We start from the raw sequence: 20,620 nt of genomic DNA, 5'->3' as shown, positions 1-20,620 counted from the left end.
GCAAGGAAAAGCTACAACTCATCTTCTGATGGCAAAATAAGGTAGTGTATTATCTTAACACAGAAAGCCTGATTTGGGAAATACCTGCCATCCTACCCTGCATCCGTAGCTTTGCTGGTTCAGCTGATCTCAATGACCTGTCTCTTTACATGACTTGTGGCTGGAGTCAGGTAGGCGGACTTGCAGATGACTTCAATATTATCAACAGATAGATGTGCCTTTATTTACTTGGCCTGCAAAATTACAGGACCAGAAGAGGAGGTGGCTTTCTAAAAACTGAGCCTGTGACTATTTAATACCAGAGACTGAATAATGCCCCATCCAGCAGTCTGATGCACTTAAACTTTCAGTGCTTCAGAGTGGCAGAAGGTTCAAGCTAGGAGGATTCAATTGCATGACTGGGGCCTGTACATTTGGTAAGGATATGTCCTCGCCAAATAGACAGTTTGTGCTGCATTGTTCTGACTTGCTCACCTTTGGATCTATTTCCCACATTTGGACTGATTTAAATAGTATCTTTCCGCTCTCCAGTTATAAAAATCTAGAGTGCCAGTAGCTCATGGCTTTAAGATAATGTGTCCTGGAATAATATATATTCAAAGAACGCTTCCCCTATTGTAACATTAACTGTAGAAAACAAGTAAAGAGCCAGAAGAGGCTACCTAATAAATGCCAGGTGATGCCATTAGCTTAAATCTGAAAGTTGAGCAGACAACCCTGGAGATTTTATTGCGTTATCTTGCCTACAGATGTGTTGGTGCATAAATGTCCAGTTCCCACAAGTTCCTAGATCCACTGGTCAGACTGCCTGTCTGCTTACTCTACAAGTTATGTTTTATTAGCATAAATGCTGGCCCATATATACTTGGATAAATGCTAGTAATTCAAGTGGCAGTCTTTTCTATAAAATCTTCAGTATAGCAGACTGGGTAGAAGGGTGACATAAGTAAGCAGCTAAACATGCTCTAACTGTGGCTTGGTGTTTGGCACCATTTCCACATTTAGCTACCCCAGGATCTTTTTCCTAACAGGATTTTTTTTTTCCTTTCTGGACAACGTCACCAGTTCTGTCTGATTGCCTGGTAGAGTCACAGCATTTGACTGGCCACACTTTATGTTAAAGATACATTTATAAATAGCTTGAAAAGGACTCATGAATGATTAAAAGATGTTGAAGACTGGAGTACTATGGGTTACAGATGGTTACAGGCATGTAAGTAGTAAGTGTTATGGAGAGCTTTAGGCTATGATAGTACCTAGCTCTTATCTGGAATGTTTTTCATCAGCAGATCTTGAAGCCTGTCATAAAGGAGGTCCGATACCATTATCCCCATTTTACAGGTGGAGAAATTGAGGCATTTAAGGGTTGAACTGACTGGTCTGCAGAGAACCAGTAGGCCTGTAGTAGAGCTGGCAATCAAGTTTGCATCTCTTGAGTTCCAGTTCACTGCTCTACCCACTGCTCCACACTACCTCCTTAAGATGATTAGCCCTGGTATACAAATGGGGAAGGAGGCAGAGACACAAAGTGAGGAGCGACCTGTAATAAGCTGTGGCGAGCAATGGACAATTTATTAAAACCTCTATGAGCCATTTATTAAAAGACAGACTACTTACAAATGTAGCCTTACTACAGAGTGTGACCGTTTGCATATTAATACTAAAAACCCAATCAAATTTGACTTTGACAAGAACCACGGGGACTGACCTCCTTGTGCTAGAATATAACGGCACATAAAATGTTGCAGAAGATCCTTTTTTGTGTGTGTACGTGTCCCAGAAAAGATTTGCATAATTTTTCAAGCCAACCAACTGAAAAGGACATCAGTGGTCACTGAATTAACCTTGCATTCTGCTCGTGCGGAGCTCAGCTGCCGAGTGCAATTGCATGTATGTGTTTAGGTGTCGGGTGGCTGCAAAGTATTTCAAAACGCCCCGAGTCGCGAAGCTAGCACGCAGAAATAACGGCATGTTCCCCCCTCCTCATGTGACTGCGTGCACTCCGCCAGCTTGGGAACAGATCTAATTTATGCACCCAATGTTTTGGAAAATAGCGAGTTGGGACTGGTGTTTCACTTTGCTTCATTTTCTCCGCACGTATCTGCCCATACCTACCAGCTGCACTGGTTATAGGGCAAGGACCCCCGGCTTATACATTCTGCAGCTAGGCAGAGCTTGTACAAAACAGGCAGATCACATGGCCTGCCGAAGCAAACGGTATGGATTTTTTTCCCCTTCAATGTTTTCAGTATTTAAGGGAATCGATCTTACTGTTTGTGCGATTTCTATACCCAACTAGTAGCAGCATAAGGTACACAGTCTCTAGCAATGAAAATAGAAAAATGACATGCGTGTATGCTGCCATCTGGTCAGGTTATGGAGGACCACATTTTTCAGCCCTGATTGCAAGCACGAGCATAGAGAAACCCTTTTAAAAGCCTCTATGCTACCGAATACTTTGCTGGCTGTCATGAGGTAATGAGATTTCATTCTCACAATTCAGCATAGAGATCGGCAGGATAGCAGTCAGCTCAACTGCGGCGATGTGTATCCTGGTTGACTTTGGTAAGCCAAGTGGGAAGCCTATCTTCAAAGCAGAGTCAAGCTGCATAAAATTCTCCAAGGGCAAAGATACACGATGGTTGCAGCCGTGTCATTTCCCTTATAGCTACCCGGCAGTAATGGGTGTTAGTAAAACAGAAGAGGGTGATGTCGGTGTCCTTTGCATCGCTGCGGTATTTGAAAGCTACTTCTTTAACTTTTTCTTAGGAGTAAGCCTGTAAACAGTATCGTGCTCTCCTCTGGTAAATGCGAATTTGTGGTTACTGAGCAATGCAAAGCTGCAAAATGGGACAAAGAGCCTAAAGAATTCACTAGACGGTTTGAATGCATGGGGGAGAGAGGGGATACACGAAGCTGAGGGAAGAGCAAGCAAAATACATTTGTTTGACCTGTATTTATCACAGGCTTACTGGGGATCAGGGGAAGAATAGCATGCCGCCTGCCGTGAGACTGAAGATAAATTCCAGGATTGGGGTTCCCAGTTGCACTTTATGCACTAGGTCCTGATGTGCAGACGTGTTTGCTGCCTTCAGCTGGGTCACATTACATAAAGGTGACATTTCACACTGGGTGTGTGTATGTTTGCTGGTGTGTGTGCACGTGTGTGTGGGTGTGCATATGAAGAATAAAGTATCAGTAATTAAAAACATATTCAAGTGTGTGCTTTCCCATGGGGGAATGTAACATGCCCAGGAGAATTACCCATTCTTTTTCAAAGCAACGCTTTTGAGTGTCCTGGGTCACTCTGTAAGATAACTACTATTAAGCAAAGAAACACTTATAACTGTAAGATATACGGTGTTCACTGACCAGAGCTGCTTGAAGCACAACACCATGGGATGATGGATAAAGAACCTTTTCAGAACAACCCACGATGCACTGCAAATGACCCCCTTAACATGGCAGAAACTCTCTATAGTAATTTTGAAAGTGACTCTTCCATTTCTCCAAGAAAGTGACAGTGTTTTGAAATCCAAACTTTTGCTATAAGAAAACATGTACTTAAAATAAAACTATAATTGAATTTAAATGAGCTAAAACCAAGATGATTTACTGATTTGAATATATTTTAGTCTCTGGCTTAGAACAAACACATAAAGAATGAATCATTTATCAACTGCATGGTTAACACATCGTTTGACATTACTGCACCAAATGTGTAACAGGTGGCTATTACTTAAGCTGTTATGCATTATTAAAGTGAGGATCACTCTAACATGCAGTTCTACCTGCTGAATGACTACGGGGGGGTGTAAAGTCGCATTTTCCTACTCAGGAGAGCTACTTCTTGTGTGTTTTGTGAGCCACACCTGCTCATTTTACAACTGAAATGTTAGGGGTTTTTTAATCTCATTAGCCTGCAGAGCCAAGAGAGCAAACGGACGGTGAACCGGGTTCTGAATTAGCCTTGCATTTTTATGTATGATCAATATAGTAGATAATTGCTAAATGTTACAAAGTAACCCTTCAGAGCAGAACACTTAACCATCCGCTACACTAGACACTTTCCAGCCTGCATAAAGCTAGTCTTGCTCCATGTCTTTATTTAATTTGTATTAATATGTTTCCTTTATAGTATCCAACTGAGCCTTTTTGGAATGAGCACTGGGAGCAGTAATACCACTATAAATTCTGCATGGCTTTAACTAACTTTATATTTCACAACCGCTAGGCTGAGCTGGGGCTTTGTCTCTCAGTTCACCCATTCCAGAGTTTTAAATCATCACTTCTATGAGATTAGTAAATGACTGCGGTCAACTCTTTTCTCCTGCTTTCTCTACTTGTTTTTGCTTGGAAGTACTTTTCTCTAGCACACTGTGTTTCCCTTCAGGGACGGTGCCTTCAGGATCTTTCCAGCATGGTTTCAGAGTGTCTCCTCCTAAAAGCCCTTAGCTCTAAAGCAGCATCTTACGCTGGAGCCCTTCACAGCCTGCGCGAAAAAAAAGATCAATCCAGGGATCAGCTGTGGTGCTGAAGCAGTGAAGCATATCTCTGCACTATCGCTTCACAGGGTGTGTGGAAAAAAAAGACAACAGCGGCCCACCCAAGGTACAGAGCCGGACTGAACACAGTAAAGCAAGGTTTTCGTTCTGAAAAGAAGCTATTTGCCTTTAAGAGCAACATTGGAAAAAGGCCTTTTAGAGCAGGGTCATAAGATCTAAAAAGCCAAGCAAAATGAGAGGATTTCACATTTTTCGTAATTCCATTTTTCAAAGCAAAACGTTCCACTTCAATCAGCATTGCATTAGAAAAGCACATATTGTTTCTTTTGTAAACCTTGAAAACCCTTAAGAAATTAGGCCTTGCATTTTTAGCACGGCGCTAAAAAATAGAAGGCATTTTCCAAATCTCCAATCTAGTATTTACTAATTCATCTCTGTACGAATCTCCATCCATTTGCACCCAAATTCCGATTGTATCAAAGGAGGTTTCCTTACTTTACTGGCTCCCATGATTCCCGCTCAAAGCCCCTGTGAATTGATTGTGCAATTGAGGACTCCATCAGATCGACATATCTAACAACAAGTGGAGCAAACAGGTCTTGAAGGTGTTTGTGGAATTTTCCATTGCACAAATTATCTAGAATAGATAAATAAAAGTATAGTAAGAAACTACGGTTGGGTAACGAACCATGAAGAGTGGCATTTTATTACATAATAAATATGCTGGCTAACAGGAAGGAAGTAACTGGAGTTTCCCCTAGGAATACTTGACCATCAACATCCAGGATAAAGACAGCAGAAATCGTTTCATATTTGGAGCAAACAAACAGCGAAACTTCTCCGTTAGTGCCTGATTTATAGACAGGAAATAGATGACTAGCTCCCGTTAATAAAATGACTATAAACGAAACAGCTTGGCACACGTCACTCCCTGGGCAGACTGGGGGACTACTTTTACACTCGAAATCGTTTTTCTCGGAGGAGGGGTCCCATGACTCATTATGCATGTCTTCAGAAACTAAAAGGGTTTTCCAACAGGGAAGTCTTTTGTAAGACAGGGGCCTAATGGACCAACGTGGGAAGGATGAGACAGGCAGACTACGACGTGGGATTGTCACAGACTCAGCAGGGCCAAACACTGCTGCTATTGAAGTGAATGGGAATTTCATTGCCGCGCCTTCTAACCCTGGCAATATTCTCCTGCGCTTCCCCTTTGTACAAGGCAATGTCAAATCATTCATTAACGATTCCTTTCCTTTCCATCCACCTGTCTGGGGGCAGGGACTGCAGTTGACTTCGTATTGCCACACGTATATGATGCACATATATAGCACAATAGAAATGCTTAATGAAAATAACAGAAAGTGCCCAACTCTGTGAACAATGTGCTCCTCACCACAGGACCTTATAGAAGTCCCACTCCTGGTCTTCTACCTGGGCATTTATTTTTAGTAAAGAGGATTGGTCTCTGGCCATGTTGAAAAGCACCACTTCCCCGCCCCCCTCTAAAGCAATTGCAATATTAAGCTAATAAAAGGCTATTGGTTTTGAAGTCCCACCCATATCAGTTTTCTGTACAGCATGGAAAGGCTAGAAACATTATTAATAACCCAGAACATTTTACCCTATTGAAAGAAATGGTCAAAATACAAATACATACAGTCACTACGGAGGAAATCATTTAGAAGCTGAAATAGTGGAAAGCTGTCCCACGTGTCTGGGGGTTGCACCTCTAAGGCAGCATCCATATCCACTGCAAACAGTGACAGGAAGGTTTCCGCATGTTCAACCATTAAGTCTGACCACCAAGCAAAGGCCTTTAAATTTGGTAGAAAAAGAAATAACAAAGAAAAGCATTAGTTCTTTTAAACCACAGCAAATGATATGAGGCCATATAGCTTAGAAGCAAATGTGCATCCCAAGGGAAAACTAACTTTATTGTAAAGAGAACAGTCCTTTAAAATGTGAGCTACTGCATATACAGTGCAAATCACATAAATGATGCACCTACTCTTTATATTCAGGAATGCCTTGTCGTGTATATTTTTCCGAACTGCACTGTAGAGTAAGCAGTTGAAACAAAGCAAAGAAGGGGTGTCTGTTCAGTTTACAATAACTCACTAAATTCATCTTTAATCATGCTATGTACCAGAGAGGTCTACCAGTTCTTATTCTAAAGTATAGGAATTTGGGAGTTTCTTCACTGTGTTTGTGGGTTTTCTGCTATGTTTTTTCAACAGCTTTCAAAATTTATTTGGGCTTGCTATTACCACTCATCTTGAAAATGCTTAGAAGCCTATGAATGCAGAGTCTGTCCTACCATGTCTCCGGATCTCAGTTAGAAATATTTCAAGCACCACCAGTAAAAATTAAGACAGCTCCTTTCATTTTACAGGGTTACATATAAAGCTATTTAAATACATTAGTATAATTTAGGGCCACTTACTATGAAATCAGTTTTAGAGCTGTTATATAGACCTGGCAGGAGATCAGGATAAAAGCCTCCAAATCAAGCCAGGATTTTACCAGGATTTTTCCATTTGCTGGAGTATTACATATAACACGTGAAAACCAAAAAATATCAGTGAAGTAACTCATTCTCATGCACATGGGTCCTTAAAGTCCACTGTACAGGTTTTCTGAAGTACATTCACATCACACATGGCTTAGATGTGAATGTGTTTCAAATGCATGCATGCGTGTTTAGTAATCATTTCTGGCTGGGAACATGCAGAATGAGCAGTGTTGTCAACAGGACCGTGTGCAGTAATTTGGGGGTGAGAGGAAACTACTCTGAGATTTAACAACTTTCTCTACCAGGCACTATCCAGGACTTTCCGAGCAAAGGAAACCTACACCATAGGCACCAGACTCAAAAGATGGAATAAAGATGACTGAGAATTGAAAGACAACTTGGCAATCAGGAAGGTATACTTCAGTCACTTGAAAGGATGAAAAGAAGATACTGGCAGACATGATCAGGCAGAATGGACTTCATCTTTATTTGCTTGGCAATCAATGAGAGCAGCGCTAATTCTCTTCACTTTTCCTTTTGAGAAGGTTGCAGAAAATTAACAACAACCCCCATTAGAGGGACGGGGGCTGCTTTGTCACCAGACTATCACACTCCAAAGCAGTGTGCCTGGCTGTGGCACAATCTCTTTCGGGCTTTCCAGGTCTATCTCCCTCATACCCAGCTGCCAGGTATGCATGCATAAAGGATTTACCTGTGTGGCAGGGGTGCGGTATGCATGTGTGTGTGTGTAGCATGAAGGTGGTCTGTAATTATATTTAAAAAATAAAGAACGCTATATCAACCCTGCCCTGGCCTATAACTCTCTCCTGATCCATGTGCTGGCCTAAGGGAATGCACTCCTTGCAGAGCAGTTTTCTTCCCCTCTTGCTCTAGTGAGCGGGAAGGGATGGGCGGTGAGGAGTGGGCCCTCATGCAGCCACTGCTATTGCAATGCTGGTGAGGGTCCTGATTTAGGGTGCAGTTGCACTACCTCCTGACTTGGTCCAGGGATGATATTGAAGTGTGTTGCTGCTTAGTTCGGAAACAAATGTCTAGCCCAGCACATGCACACAAGTCCAACTGTGCTGTCACCTCCCCAAAAAGCTGCTCGCTTGGACACAGGTAGGCTCCCGGAGGGGCAGCCACCACGTTCGGTGCCCTGGGCAGAGACACGGTCGAACGTCAGGGTGCCAGAGAGCAAGGGTGTGGAGTGTGCTGGTCCCTCTAAACTGGTGCTTGGAGCTGTCGGCCAGCTCACGCCACCCTGGTTACTCCAGCCGCCAACTCAGGGTCAGATTTAATGTTGGCCCTAGACTTTTAGCGAGGCATTTGCTGAGAAGCTCTTTTAAAGCTGCTGCCAATGTGAAGTGGCTCCACACAGCTGTTCAGTGGCTCATCCCGACTGGGCAGCTACGTTAAAAAATAAGCACAAGATGAGGAACATGAAAATGCTGCTTTGATGCAATCTCGCCAATATGATGGGTTGGGCATCGTTCTGATTTTTATTTTTTTTGAACAGCTAGACCATCTGAAGGGAAGGTGGCAGGAACCCATTCTGCTTTCAGTGTCTGCTCAATTTTTCCTCCCAAAGATGTAACAAAAATTAAAATAGAAAAAAAAAATCAAGGTTATGGTAGTTGACAATATCCCTTTAAAAGATATATATATTTTTTATTTTGTTGAACAAGGATGAAAGAGCTGGTTCTTGCATTGACTCATTTCTTCTGGCCATGCCTTCATTTCTCAAGAGTCTGCCACACCGTCTCCTTGTCAAGTGATTATTGGGTGTATCTGGCAGCTGAGAATCCTGCTGGTAACTCTATATATGAAGGATGGGCAAAAATCAACATTTTTGGCAGGAGTGAAAGAATGTATTCTCCAACAAATCCCAACATAATTACTTCAGAGTCCTGCAATAAAAACCTGCTTCCATGAAAAAGAAAAAATGTTTGTGGTTTTTTTTTCCTTAAAGAAATTAACAGGCAAAGCATACGATTACTTTGTAAAAAACAGTCACATATATTTCTGATGGATTAGCCTCCGACTCACGAGAATTCCCTCTCCCATTTGCAGTAAGGCAGTCATTTCTTGAAATAAGAACAATAGCAGTTCATTACTCCAATTTTTTTTCCAGATGGTAAAGTTTAATTTTATTTACCATCTACTTACCTGCTTTGATTTCAACATGATCGAAGGAAAATGAAGTTTGCCTTCTGGACAAACACACCTATCACTGCGTATTTTACACACGGGTACACATATATATATGTGCGTCTTCAATAGAGTTGCACGCACACACACATATATATATATACACATACATATACATAGAGAGAGAAGGCAAAGATTAAAAATGCATGAAGTCTTATGGCATTTATCATGACTCATCCAGGTGAAAGATAATCCAATTTGGAGCCACCTGATGAGACAAATGACACTTTGGCAAAGACTCAAGCTGTTATGTATTACATAGGCACACCCATTATAGAAGGCCAGTTTCTTCTGCATGTTTGTCTGGGCTACGTGAAAGCTCGTCTAACACTATGCACCTAGGCAGCTGGTCCAATAAAAGATATCACCCTAAGAAATCCTTGCCTCTCGCATAATAAAAACAAAAGATTTCTCCATGCTAATGCTCTTTAAACTTTTTTTCCAAATCGTAAAGGTGGTTTCAGTTTAGGTTTACCTGATGGGGTTTGAATGTGTGTTGCATGTATGTGCATACAACAGTGGAATGGGCTCATCTTAATAGGCAAATGGTAACGGTTGCAGCCTTTCTACAAGAAGAAATTCAACTTTATTTTCTTTGTGGATAGCCAAAGGAGATATTCAGGTCATACCTATCCAGTCCAGGTATACAGAAAACTCCTTTAAAACCCTGCCTGGAGTAATTAATTCAAAAGGGTAGACTTCAGTTACTTGGAGGTAAGCAGAAAGTCTAGCACTCCCTAAATGCTACCATGAAGATATTTATGGTGAAGAAGTTATGCTGACACTGTAAGAGGTAACCATTTGTAACATGTTTGGCAGACAACCTCCCAGCAAAAAACATCCTGGAAGCTGCCTCCTTTGAATAAAATGCAGTCATTTTGAAAATTCCTATAATAGCCCAACCAGATACTGCATGACCACAAGGAAAATTGTGGGGCCGTGTTTGTGCATGCACCACAAAACTCACATGATTAAACAACTTGCAACCTATTGTTTGGGTGAAATTCACACCTGTGCAGAAGGGGCGCCACTAGCATCCCATTTATACCCTGCAGGCATAAATCAAGTGGTATAAGGACTTGTGTTGGACTTCTGCAATAGGATAAATGAAATGTCACCCTTCTGAAATGGGAGCACAGGAAAAACGTGATCCTGGTAATAAAATAGGTGCAAATCTGCTCTCACTAACAAAACCCTTCTGATGCCCAAGCTACAAAGCGTGTGTTTTATTTCCATTCTTTTAAGGGTGTTTTCAGTGAAGAGAAGCCCATATTAGGCCCTCTTGCACCCCGAAGTTGCCAGTATGAAAATAACCTGGTTCTTAAAAATAATTCCTTTCCATGCATCACATGAAGGTGATGAGTGCAATAAAGTATTCGTTCCTCTTAGACAGCCCTGCCACAATTCATAGACATCTTTGCAGCAGTCTGAGTTACACTGGGAGCATCTCAACTCTGTGAAAATAAAGATTATTTCTCTCTTCTCCGGGCTATAGTCTCTCTCTATATATAAATACTGTATATCCAGTACAATACATATACAGACAAAGTTAGAGGAAGACTAGCATCCTTCTACTCAATCGTTTATTATATAGTCTACTCCATGGTGTACTAGAGATCAGGAAACTACAAAACAACATAGGTTTTACAACAGGCTGAGGAAAGATTCCAGGCAGGTAGGGTTGTGTTGGGATGTAACTGCAGCGCTTGTAAAATAGACCCATTGCTACATGCATGGACTGGATACGTATCCCGCATTTCCCCTGCCGTGTTGGGCTACCAATTCCACAAGCAGTCCATGTGGAGTTGCTGTTACATTCCTCGGATTAAAGTTACAAAGCAAGGATCACCCAGGTAAAATCCCATTAGGAAACATGGCACTAAGAGGGCATGCACGAAATATGACAGGAAGTGACTCATTTCATTCAGTTTAGTCACATACCTCTTTCCCCTGCCAGGATCATCCAAGATTGAATGAACAGTAGAAAAACAGGGAGGAAATTTAAATATGCAGTCAGGAGTTAGTTGGGACTTCTGGATTGTCGTGTATTAGAAATAAGTTAAATTGTACTGTAAATTTAATATACAGTGGAATGATTTTAGGTGATTGTGAAATTACTTATCAAATGTATTAAATGCAATATATAAATATGTATATATATATTATATATATATAAAAAAGGGAAGGAAAAGAGAAAATAGTGAATGAATGTAACAAGTTATAAACACTTAAGTGGTAAATCTTAATTTGAAAATGATTAACTTAAAAAAAGAAATTATCACAGTGAGTTGGACTTGTAAGAGGTGACTGCTGATCCTAAACACTCGCGTGCCCGTAAGCAACTGCACTCGCTCGAGTAGCTCCACTGAGATCCAGATCTCGTGGCGTCATGTCAGTGGGACCACATCCGTGGGTGCGCTCATGAGCTTAATCCTGTACAGGGTCAAGCCTTCTGCTCCTGAGGTCCTCACATACACTGGCTTTTGTGATAGCTGGATTTCCCCTGTTTAAAAGTGCTACTGCAACTAGAGTCTCCCTGTGAGGACATTTTGAAGGGCAGAGCCATGTTCATTCTGGGAAGTGTTGTGCAGCCTATACGATCGGGAACGCCGAATGAGTCACTGCAGCCTCAGCAAATATCAACAGAGAAAACCTGAACAAGCTGAGCAAGGGGCGGCCGACAGAAAAGCCAGCGTGAAAACAGCCTTTTAAAACATTACCACGTCTAGCAATGCCAAGTAAAAAAACAAAACACATTAAAAACTATTTTAAAATGAAGAAACAAACCCAAGAAAAAGAATTCTGGACATTTCCAATGGCTTTCTCAGCCGCAGCCGTGAAGGGCAAAAAACCGAATGCTGCTTCGGCAACTGCTGGCCGAAAACAGACTCAAGTGGTGATGGCTGGATGTACAACCCTAAGGCTTTGAAATATGTGGCCCTTCTCAAAAGGGGACAGGTGTTAGGGTGTGATTATTTTGGTGATCAAGACATTTAGCCATGTTTGGCTGTCACCGACACTCGTGGAAGAATGCACGTCGCTGTAAACGAGAGCAGAATCCAACCCACTTTGGCTTTAAAAAGCCCTCTCAAAACAGTTGGTTTTATTCCCCTTTAATTACATTTGAAGACTGTCCTTGAATCCGGCCGGACAGCTTGAACAGTGATAGAAAGCACCTCGTTCAGCAACCGCGACGGGAATGGACCCAGCTATTAAAACCAACCAGCTCCTGTTCAGACTATGGGAATATAACAATGCAGAGCACGGTGCTCACCTCTGCATGGTGTTCTTCATTCTGCTGTAGGACTTCAATTACCAGCTCTGCCAGACGGATTGTGTCTTCTAGCTTTTTGGCAGGTGTGACTAACCGGCCTACATTTTCTGTAGTACAAGAACTTGAGTTAAAATGGAGTGCAGGCGGATAGGCTAGCTGTACGGCCAACAGATTTAGTGGTCAATAAAATCCCGTCATATTTAGTAACTTTAAAAGTCTTTTCATGCAAGTGTTAAATGCTAGTCATTAGTACTGAGCAAACCATAAAGCCACATTCGTTATTATACTCTGAAAATGCAGTGCTCCAGCTCCAAATTTTCAAAACACTGTACAAATTGTTTTACTTTCCATTTGCAATGGTAACGCTTTATTTATTCATTAAATTGCTCGTGTTAAATTCCCTAGAGACAGCATCTACTTATTATTATATGGCAATATCCATGCCTCTGTTTAGACTGTGCTATTATTTATCTGATGGATAAATGTCATTGCCCAAGTTCTGTTTGAAGGTATCTTTTAAAATAAGCTGCTGAATGTAACAGGGAGGCATTAATGCCAATGTGATGCAGGGATGCACTTCAAGATTTTACTGGTTGGAAAGATTTTTTTCATTTCAGAGATATACAGGAGGATGCTGGCATTAAAAAGAAGTCAATTTGGTAGAAGCCATTAAAGTGGGGAGCTGCACTCTATAAAAATTAAAATTTTGGGCTTCATGTATCACTGTGCTACTTGTGGATGTAAGACCATTGAAAGTAAGGGAGTTGTGCTAGAGTGAACCAGAAACAACAGAATAACAAATCTGTCCATGTATTTATAAGCATGATTTTATGGGAAAACAGACATGACTTTAAAGCAGAATTCTCTCCTGCCCTGTGAAAGAGTTGAAATACTGCAGGCAAGTGAAGAAAATGGGGAGTTATTTCATCCTACCTTGCAGCTTTCACTAAGCTTTCCAAAAAGAATACAAAAAAAAAAAAGATAAATACATCAGGGCATCTTGCACTGCTGTTATGCATCCATATTTTAAAAGCTATATAGAGTAATAAATTGGCACAGATGGCTTATTTCATTAGAAAGCACATAAATAAATATAGGAAGAATGGCACACTTTAAATAAGATTCTGATATGGGCTGAAAGATGCCGGGAGCTGGCCAAGTACAATGGTGACACGGGTCCTTAGAAACCAACCCTCTTGGGTCGCTCTTCCGGACTGCCGCAGCCTGGAGGAGCAGCTCAGGGGTCTAAGCTATAAGGCAAAATGATACTGGATTTGAGCACAGTTATGGAAAAACCAAGGGAAAAGTGCCAACCATGCATGCTTTGTCAGTGCCCACCAGGGTAACTGAAGGCAAATGATTTAAAACTTAAGCAAATATTAAAAATTAGGGTTATTGACATGGCTTTGTAGAGCTGGAAGACAAGTAAGTCTTCCCTGAGCCAGCAGGTAGGTTAACTTCCATTGAAATTCAGTAGCAGCTGGGCACCTGGCTTCTTCAGGCCCTATTGAAAATTTAACCCTGACTACAGATTGAACGGTTAGCTTGTGCTGCAGCCCCACTTCTTTGATTGAGCTTGGGCTTAAAGCTAAGCACATACTCAAATGCTATGTTGAATCAGGCTGTACAAACAACGATGGCTGAAACCCCAGCCCCGTTGAAAGCAATGACAGTTGTGACATTGCTTCAATAGGGTCAGGTTTTCACTGCTCTCTTGAAATCATCCCTATGAGACCCGTCTTTGATTACATCCCGAAAGTTGCTGAGCTTTCTGTTAAGTCGTAGCTGAGATTTTCAAAATCGGTAGCTTAAACTCAGGGTACTACATCCACGTCTAGGCACCTGGGCATGGGTCTGCGGCCCGTTTTTTGGCAGCGTTGAGTATCTCTGTATCCAACAGGATCAGGGGAGATGCAGGCGCTTAATCCCTTTGCTTCCATTGACATGCCAAAGCGCTTGTGCAACTGCATTAAATGTTTTGTTGGTTTGGCCCATCAATATGGGCATTGTCCCTCCCACATCCTCCTGCCTTCTCTTTCAAAATTTGTCTTAAGTGAATACCAAACAGAGGGCCAGTTATTAACTCCTCTTCCTTTCCATCATTCACTCAAGCTCCTCAACAGAAGCTGAGAACTGCCTCTTCTTTCTTTTGTGCAACAACAGGCTGCTAAAAACTTTCCAGAACACGTTGCCCCCGATTCTACGTCACAGACGTGACTGGGAGTGTTGCCATTGCTTTCAAGGGGAGCAGGATGAGGCCTACACTCACTCGTGGCAGTGATCTGCTCTCCAACACAACTAAAAGACAAAAGTGTTAATAAGAACAACTGCTCGGAGATGCTGTCTTTAAAGAAAATATTGATGCTTATACAACTTTGGCAGCCAGCAGATGTCAATCTTAATTTTTTTTTTCTTATTTTAAATATTTCCCTGGGTAAGTTACTATACATCAGAATATTCTGTTGAAATAGCTGGAGCACTGACAGTTAAATGAAACGTATACGATATACTTATCAAACATTTCATACACCATCGTTTAAAGCTCATACATATTTATAGTTATCATGCAAAATGTTATGCAACAACAATGTTATTTTGTGCTGACGTTGATATTTGAAAATGTTGCATATGTCAGACATTGCTAGACAAAAAAAATGTGGACATTTTGAAATAAATGCTATCTCTAAATTTCTAAAAGCCTACAGATAGTTGCAAAAGCCTCGCGTTAGAAATAGCTTTCTAATATTAAGCTAAACTAGAGTAGCGAGAAACTGCTAAGCTAGAACACTGTTAAATAGAAGAAAGGAAGACTATTACAGTACTTGGTGTTTGTCTAGGCATGCCTTTGCGCATCTGATTTATCATGTTAGGCTGCATTTGAGTGGAGGGTGGTGGCCCAGCCGGTGGCTTAGGCTTGGATGGACGAGCTGTTTGCAAGTGATGGAGAGAGACACCAAAAGTAAAGAGACACGTGACTTTACACACAGTGAGACAAAGATGGAAACTTTGAAAGAAACATAAGCAAAAATGATAAAATACCAATGGAATAAGCTGCTGTTTTTGGCTTATTGGGACTGAAAGGATTACACAATTATGACACCATTTAACAACAAATATTTGGGAAGTCTGCAGATCCTAATGTACTGCACTTTGCAACCAGAACACTTAAAATTCAAAGTGGATGCTAATTGTATTTCATGTAGCCAAGTGCTAAAGGAAGAGTTTAGTATAATCATTTAGTTAACTCTTGTGTTGGAGAAATGTGATATACTATCATTGCCTGAGTCCCGCCCCCCCTCCACCAAAGGAAAGAGCTGTTACCTAAAGCTAGGGTTCCCATGCCTGCTTTAAGATTTCATACTAACATAACAACACAGGAATTAATTGCTTTGCAAATACCAGTTACAGATTTTAGACTTAAACACCACTGTTGGTGAAAGGGAGCTATAAGATATTCTTGCATTCTTTGTGCAATTTAAACATGTAAAAAAATCTGTCACTTAAAAATGTGTGGTTCCTGATTGTTTCCAGCTCATTTAATTATTTTTGACTTGGAATTCTAGTGGCTTTTATATTCTGGGTTGAATCATATATAAGAACTTGCCAGCTCTATCAAATATGTTACTTGCTATTCCAAATGTTAGAATGCGGCAATCAGGACTTGACCCATCTGTCATATAGTTTACAATATCAGCAAAGCAGAAAATCTAAGAAAATAGCCTTTCCTTCTAAACATGCACGCATATACCGCCGATCACATATAGCGACTGCGCTGATACTATAGTTCTTATCAACATTTAAGAGCAGCTTTTAATCACCTGAGTACAGCAGCGTGACTAGTTCTAATAATTGTGTTTGCAAGGAATCTGGCATATTTATCTGGACAGTCTATTGCCAAAAGTCCTTCCCATTTTTGCTTGTGTTTTCTAGGTGAAGAAGAGTTTGGCTTCTGGTTCATACAAAGTGGGTTTCTCATTTTTCTTTTTTGGGATTCTTGTAGTATTATGGAAATGATCAGAGCATAGTAACAATACCCTAGCAAACACTCGCTAAAGAGTAAAAGTTGGATGCATCTCTCAATGTACAGACACACACACATACACATTGAATCATCGCACAGCTGAACAGAGTCAATAAGACAGAACCTAGGTTTAAAAAAATACCGGGCTGTTTTTTTTCTTCTTTTTTTTGCTTCTAAAAGTTTAAACACATCTATTCATTCATTTCCAGAAATGGCCTGGTCATTATTTGTCAGCTAGCAGAGGGGTCCTCTCCCCAGAACCATTCCTTATACCATCACAGCATAAAGTGACATGTGTTTAGGGAACACTGCTCAAGAAGTCCTTCCTGATTCATACGGTGAACAAGAATATGGGCACACACTATGGCTTAATCCATGTGCAATGGTGCACAGCACATCACTGCCAAGGGCAGTTTGCATCAATCTCTGGGGAAAGGAAGTGGTTCTGACAGGAGATTATTGGACCTTGGGTCCTAATGCAACATCTCCCTAAACAACTTCATCTATTATGTTCCCAAACAGGGCGCTCTCATGTGACCGGTGTGTCAAAGAGAGACGACTCCTCAAAAATGGTACCGAGGCCAAGGGAAAAAAAAAAATCACATCCAGGAGAAGCATGCAGCTTGGCAAGCCCTGTGGGAAGCTGACAGATTTTGCAGCTAGTCGTATCCACTGCTATGGCTACAGATGCAGACACTGCAGTGACCCAGAGGAGAAATGCATTTCAGACTTCACTGATGTCTGGGTCCTTGTGCAACCTCCCTTGTTTTCTATTTTTGTGGGAAGACACCAGTTAAAGCGGAAGGACGGGGGAAAAGAGAGGAAAGCTTGCTAATACAGCAGCAGGCCCTACCCTGTGGCTGTTCAGATACACACACAAGGCAGCTTGAAGGACTTTTGTTGGACACTGGACAGCCGTGGTCTCAATTCGGCCTCCATCCATCTACCCCTAGGGTCTGCATGGGTTCAGTCAGCTCCACCAAATATAATGCAACACTAACTAGTGTGTCCCATTGCAGCCTTCTCCTGGGAAAAAAATAAATCCAGGCCAAATCACAACCAATTTGGGAGTGATTTTGGGGCACGTACGAGGCAGGTTTATGACAATGAGGCCAAACTGCCCACCAAGTCAACCAGCAGTTAAGGCTTCTGGTCACTTTGATTGTTAAGAGCCAAGTCCTGGCCTCTTATTTAGAGCCTGAGTGAACCTGAAAACTGTAGTCTTCACCACCGTTTGGAGGAAACAGGGAACAGGTTTCAACTTATCTGTTTCTCTTATCTTTTGGAGCTCTGGAAGAAATCTCATCATCGTGTCTACCCTGGACTGGTCCCTCTCCCTGTATCATGTCCAAGACTGGTTGGGACTAGCAGCTAGGTACCACTGTGTATCCAATCCCCTGGAGGGCCCAGGGTGGTAGGCACGGGCAACTCAGAACATGCCAGAAACAACGACTGCTTCAAACTGAGCATAAAGCGCATCATTTGCACCTACCTATATTAAAAAACATGGCAGGAAGAGTAGGTAGAGGTGGTCTTTTGCATGTTATCCTAGTGGCTAGAGCACTCCCTCTACAATGGGGGGAGCTGGGACTGGTCCTGAGGCCCACAGACTGCTCATGCATTTTGCATTAAAGAGGCATTGGATAAAATATGTAGCAGCAAGATGGTGTGGGGAGAAGATGACCACCTTAGGAATCGTCAATCCTTGGGAACTGTCCCGTCTAAATAACTCTTATCATTGACAAAGTATAGGTGAGGTGAGCTCCAGAGGGCCAAGTTATGGATTTATAGTTAAAAACAGCTGACTACTGCTTCAATTAATAAAAGGGATTGGGTGGCAGGACATCATGAGGCTGAAGCAAACATGCAAAAGGGAGTGAGAATTACAGAGAAGTGAGCAAGAATTTATTTCAAGAATTCAGCCTCTTTTTCTGTGCTCACTACCAGCCTGCAGACTGCATTCCCCTTGCCTTTATTTCCTCTTCCCCTTTATTTGAAAAATCTTTTTTTTTTTTTTTTTAATTTTATGAATTCCCAATGGATTCACAAACTGAAACCAAGCTGAAGATTTCATGAATTGGCATGCATGGCTTTCCAGTCTGAGCTCCCTACAAAGCTGGCCGGTGAACCCAGACTGCTTAAACTGAAGCTGGGAAGAGCGGGAGGGAGCCTGACCTGCATTCATTTAACACACATTGAAAACAATGCACTTAATTCACCCGGCTCACACTGGCACGTAAAAAATGGGGGTGGAGAATGGACTCTGCACTTCCCATGGGCTGGGTCTGACCAGGGTTTTTTCTACCATCCCTTTCTCGCTTGCAGCCTCCAGCATTTAAGGTCTAGGAAGTTCTAGGTCTGGAGGATGGGGCAGCAAGACCCCCCTACCCATTTCCCTTCAATGCCAAGATGCCTCTCTCAAAGCAGATTTGCTCTCCCAAATACAGTCAAGCAACTGGATGCTCTTCCCTGCCCTGAGATGGGGCAGGCGGAGTGCAGGGACTGCATCCTGCTGCCTGCAGTTGGGGATGAGGCGTGACAGGGATGATCCATGCAACAGTTGCACATCCCACCCCAGTACGGCATGCCTGGGGTTTCAGCAGAGCAGCAGAAGGGGAGCGGAGGGGCTGAGTTACCATTGCTGCTGCTATGATCATGGCCCAGGGGATCATTGTACGGGTCGTTATTAATGCCGTGGGAAAGAGATAGGTTGGACTGGGATGGTGCATGCATCCCAGCAGCGTGAGGTATCTGCTCACCAGAGGAGGGTTTGGGGACTCTGGCAAAGGCTGAACCCTGTCATGCTTTAGGAGGCAGTGAAGGGAAGAGTAGAAACACTGACACTACAGCAGACCAGGTAGCCCCTGAGCTGGTTTCTGCTTGCTGCTGAAGCTGCTATATTCAGAAGCTTAAACGTAAAGACATCATTTATGTCCTTGGTCCCTTCTTGTCCAGTCACTGTTAGTTGCTATCTCCACCCGCCATTTGCCCCTTTTCTTTGCCGTGCACCGAAGACAACAGACCTTTGGTGAAGACTGAACTCTTTTCATAGCCTCAGTGTAAATGAGACCCAGACTGTCACACCCGCGGCATTTCTGGATGACAATGCGTTGCATTTCACACACCCTGGCCTGCCAGGGCGCTGCTCTACAGCAGTTATTCTGTCCTAAAGGAACAGTGGATTCCTGGTTTCCATAAAGAGACAGAGCACAACCCCTATTTTAGGGTTTTGTATGCTTTCATGCGAGTGCTAGCAATTTTTGCTTGATTAATAAGCACAAATTATTCATTTTTAATTGCTTTAGCATATTTGTCTGTTGAATGTTCTATTTAAAAACCACGTTTTTAAGAGAACACAAGAGGCTAAGAGCTCTTCAGGAAAGATGGGGAATTAGATGGGGAGATATCTGTGGGTGTCTTGTTTTCAGCGTCGTATTTTTAGTCTCACTGCGATTGCAATACAATTGAAAGCAGTCACATTTTACATTTGACTTGAGGAAAAGCAAGCCAACGCTTCGTTCCTTGATTTTAAGACCAAATCCTGCTTACCTGACAAGCCAAAGCTCCCTTAAAGAAACCAGTACAAACAAAGGGTGGTTTAAGGGAGCAAGGCAAGTAGGATTAGGGTTTTTGTGGTCTTTCTCTGGGTTCAGGCAACACAGAAGCTGGTTTTATTCTCAACTAAATAGGGCCCTTTGAAAGGTAGCACTTATCTCCCAAATGCAAAATAGGCGGCATATCTGCCTCTGGTCTGAAAAACAATGATGCTCTATGTCCTTAATTGTACTGACACACTAGGATCTAAGGTAATTATTGGGGATGAATGGGCCCACAGATATGACATGATTTCTTTTGTTTTTGTGCCTATAGTTGGGCAAAGAGCAAAACCTGTACATTTTGTAACGGATGTTGCTTTCTTATTAGGACCTGCTGTTAACACCACGGTGACGAAACAAGGTGCCGAGCTAGATTTGACTGTCCATGAAAGATGCACCCATGGAAACCAAAACAGGAGCTGGCCTAAGACTTTGCATCTCTTTCTAAACTAATTTCTTTTCTGGAAATGGTTCTGAAATCAAGTTTATCATTTTGGG

At 42.1% G+C, this 20,620-nt stretch overlaps 1 protein-coding gene across 1 annotated transcript in view; it reads right to left on the bottom strand.

Moving 5' to 3' along the window:
- The window catches only part of CADPS (calcium dependent secretion activator), a 290,593-nt gene that overhangs the window by 63,239 nt on the left and 206,734 nt on the right, over positions 1 to 20,620 (bottom strand). The window contains exons 22-25 of the mRNA XM_019504584.1: positions 12,506 to 12,612; positions 11,173 to 11,181; positions 6,166 to 6,322; positions 5,001 to 5,142 (exon numbers count right to left, since the gene is read on the bottom strand). Coding sequence (XP_019360129.1) covers positions 5,001 to 5,142; positions 6,166 to 6,322; positions 11,173 to 11,181; positions 12,506 to 12,612 — 415 coding nt within the window. The remainder of the gene's footprint in view (positions 1 to 5,000; positions 5,143 to 6,165; positions 6,323 to 11,172; positions 11,182 to 12,505; positions 12,613 to 20,620) is intronic.

The sequence above is a fragment of the Gavialis gangeticus genome, unplaced genomic scaffold (assembly GCF_001723915.1).
Source record: "Gavialis gangeticus isolate Ggan-Ray unplaced genomic scaffold, GavGan_comp1, whole genome shotgun sequence".
Classification (NCBI taxonomy): Eukaryota; Metazoa; Chordata; order Crocodylia; family Gavialidae; genus Gavialis; species Gavialis gangeticus.
This window is presented reverse-complemented; position numbering and strand designations above follow the sequence as displayed.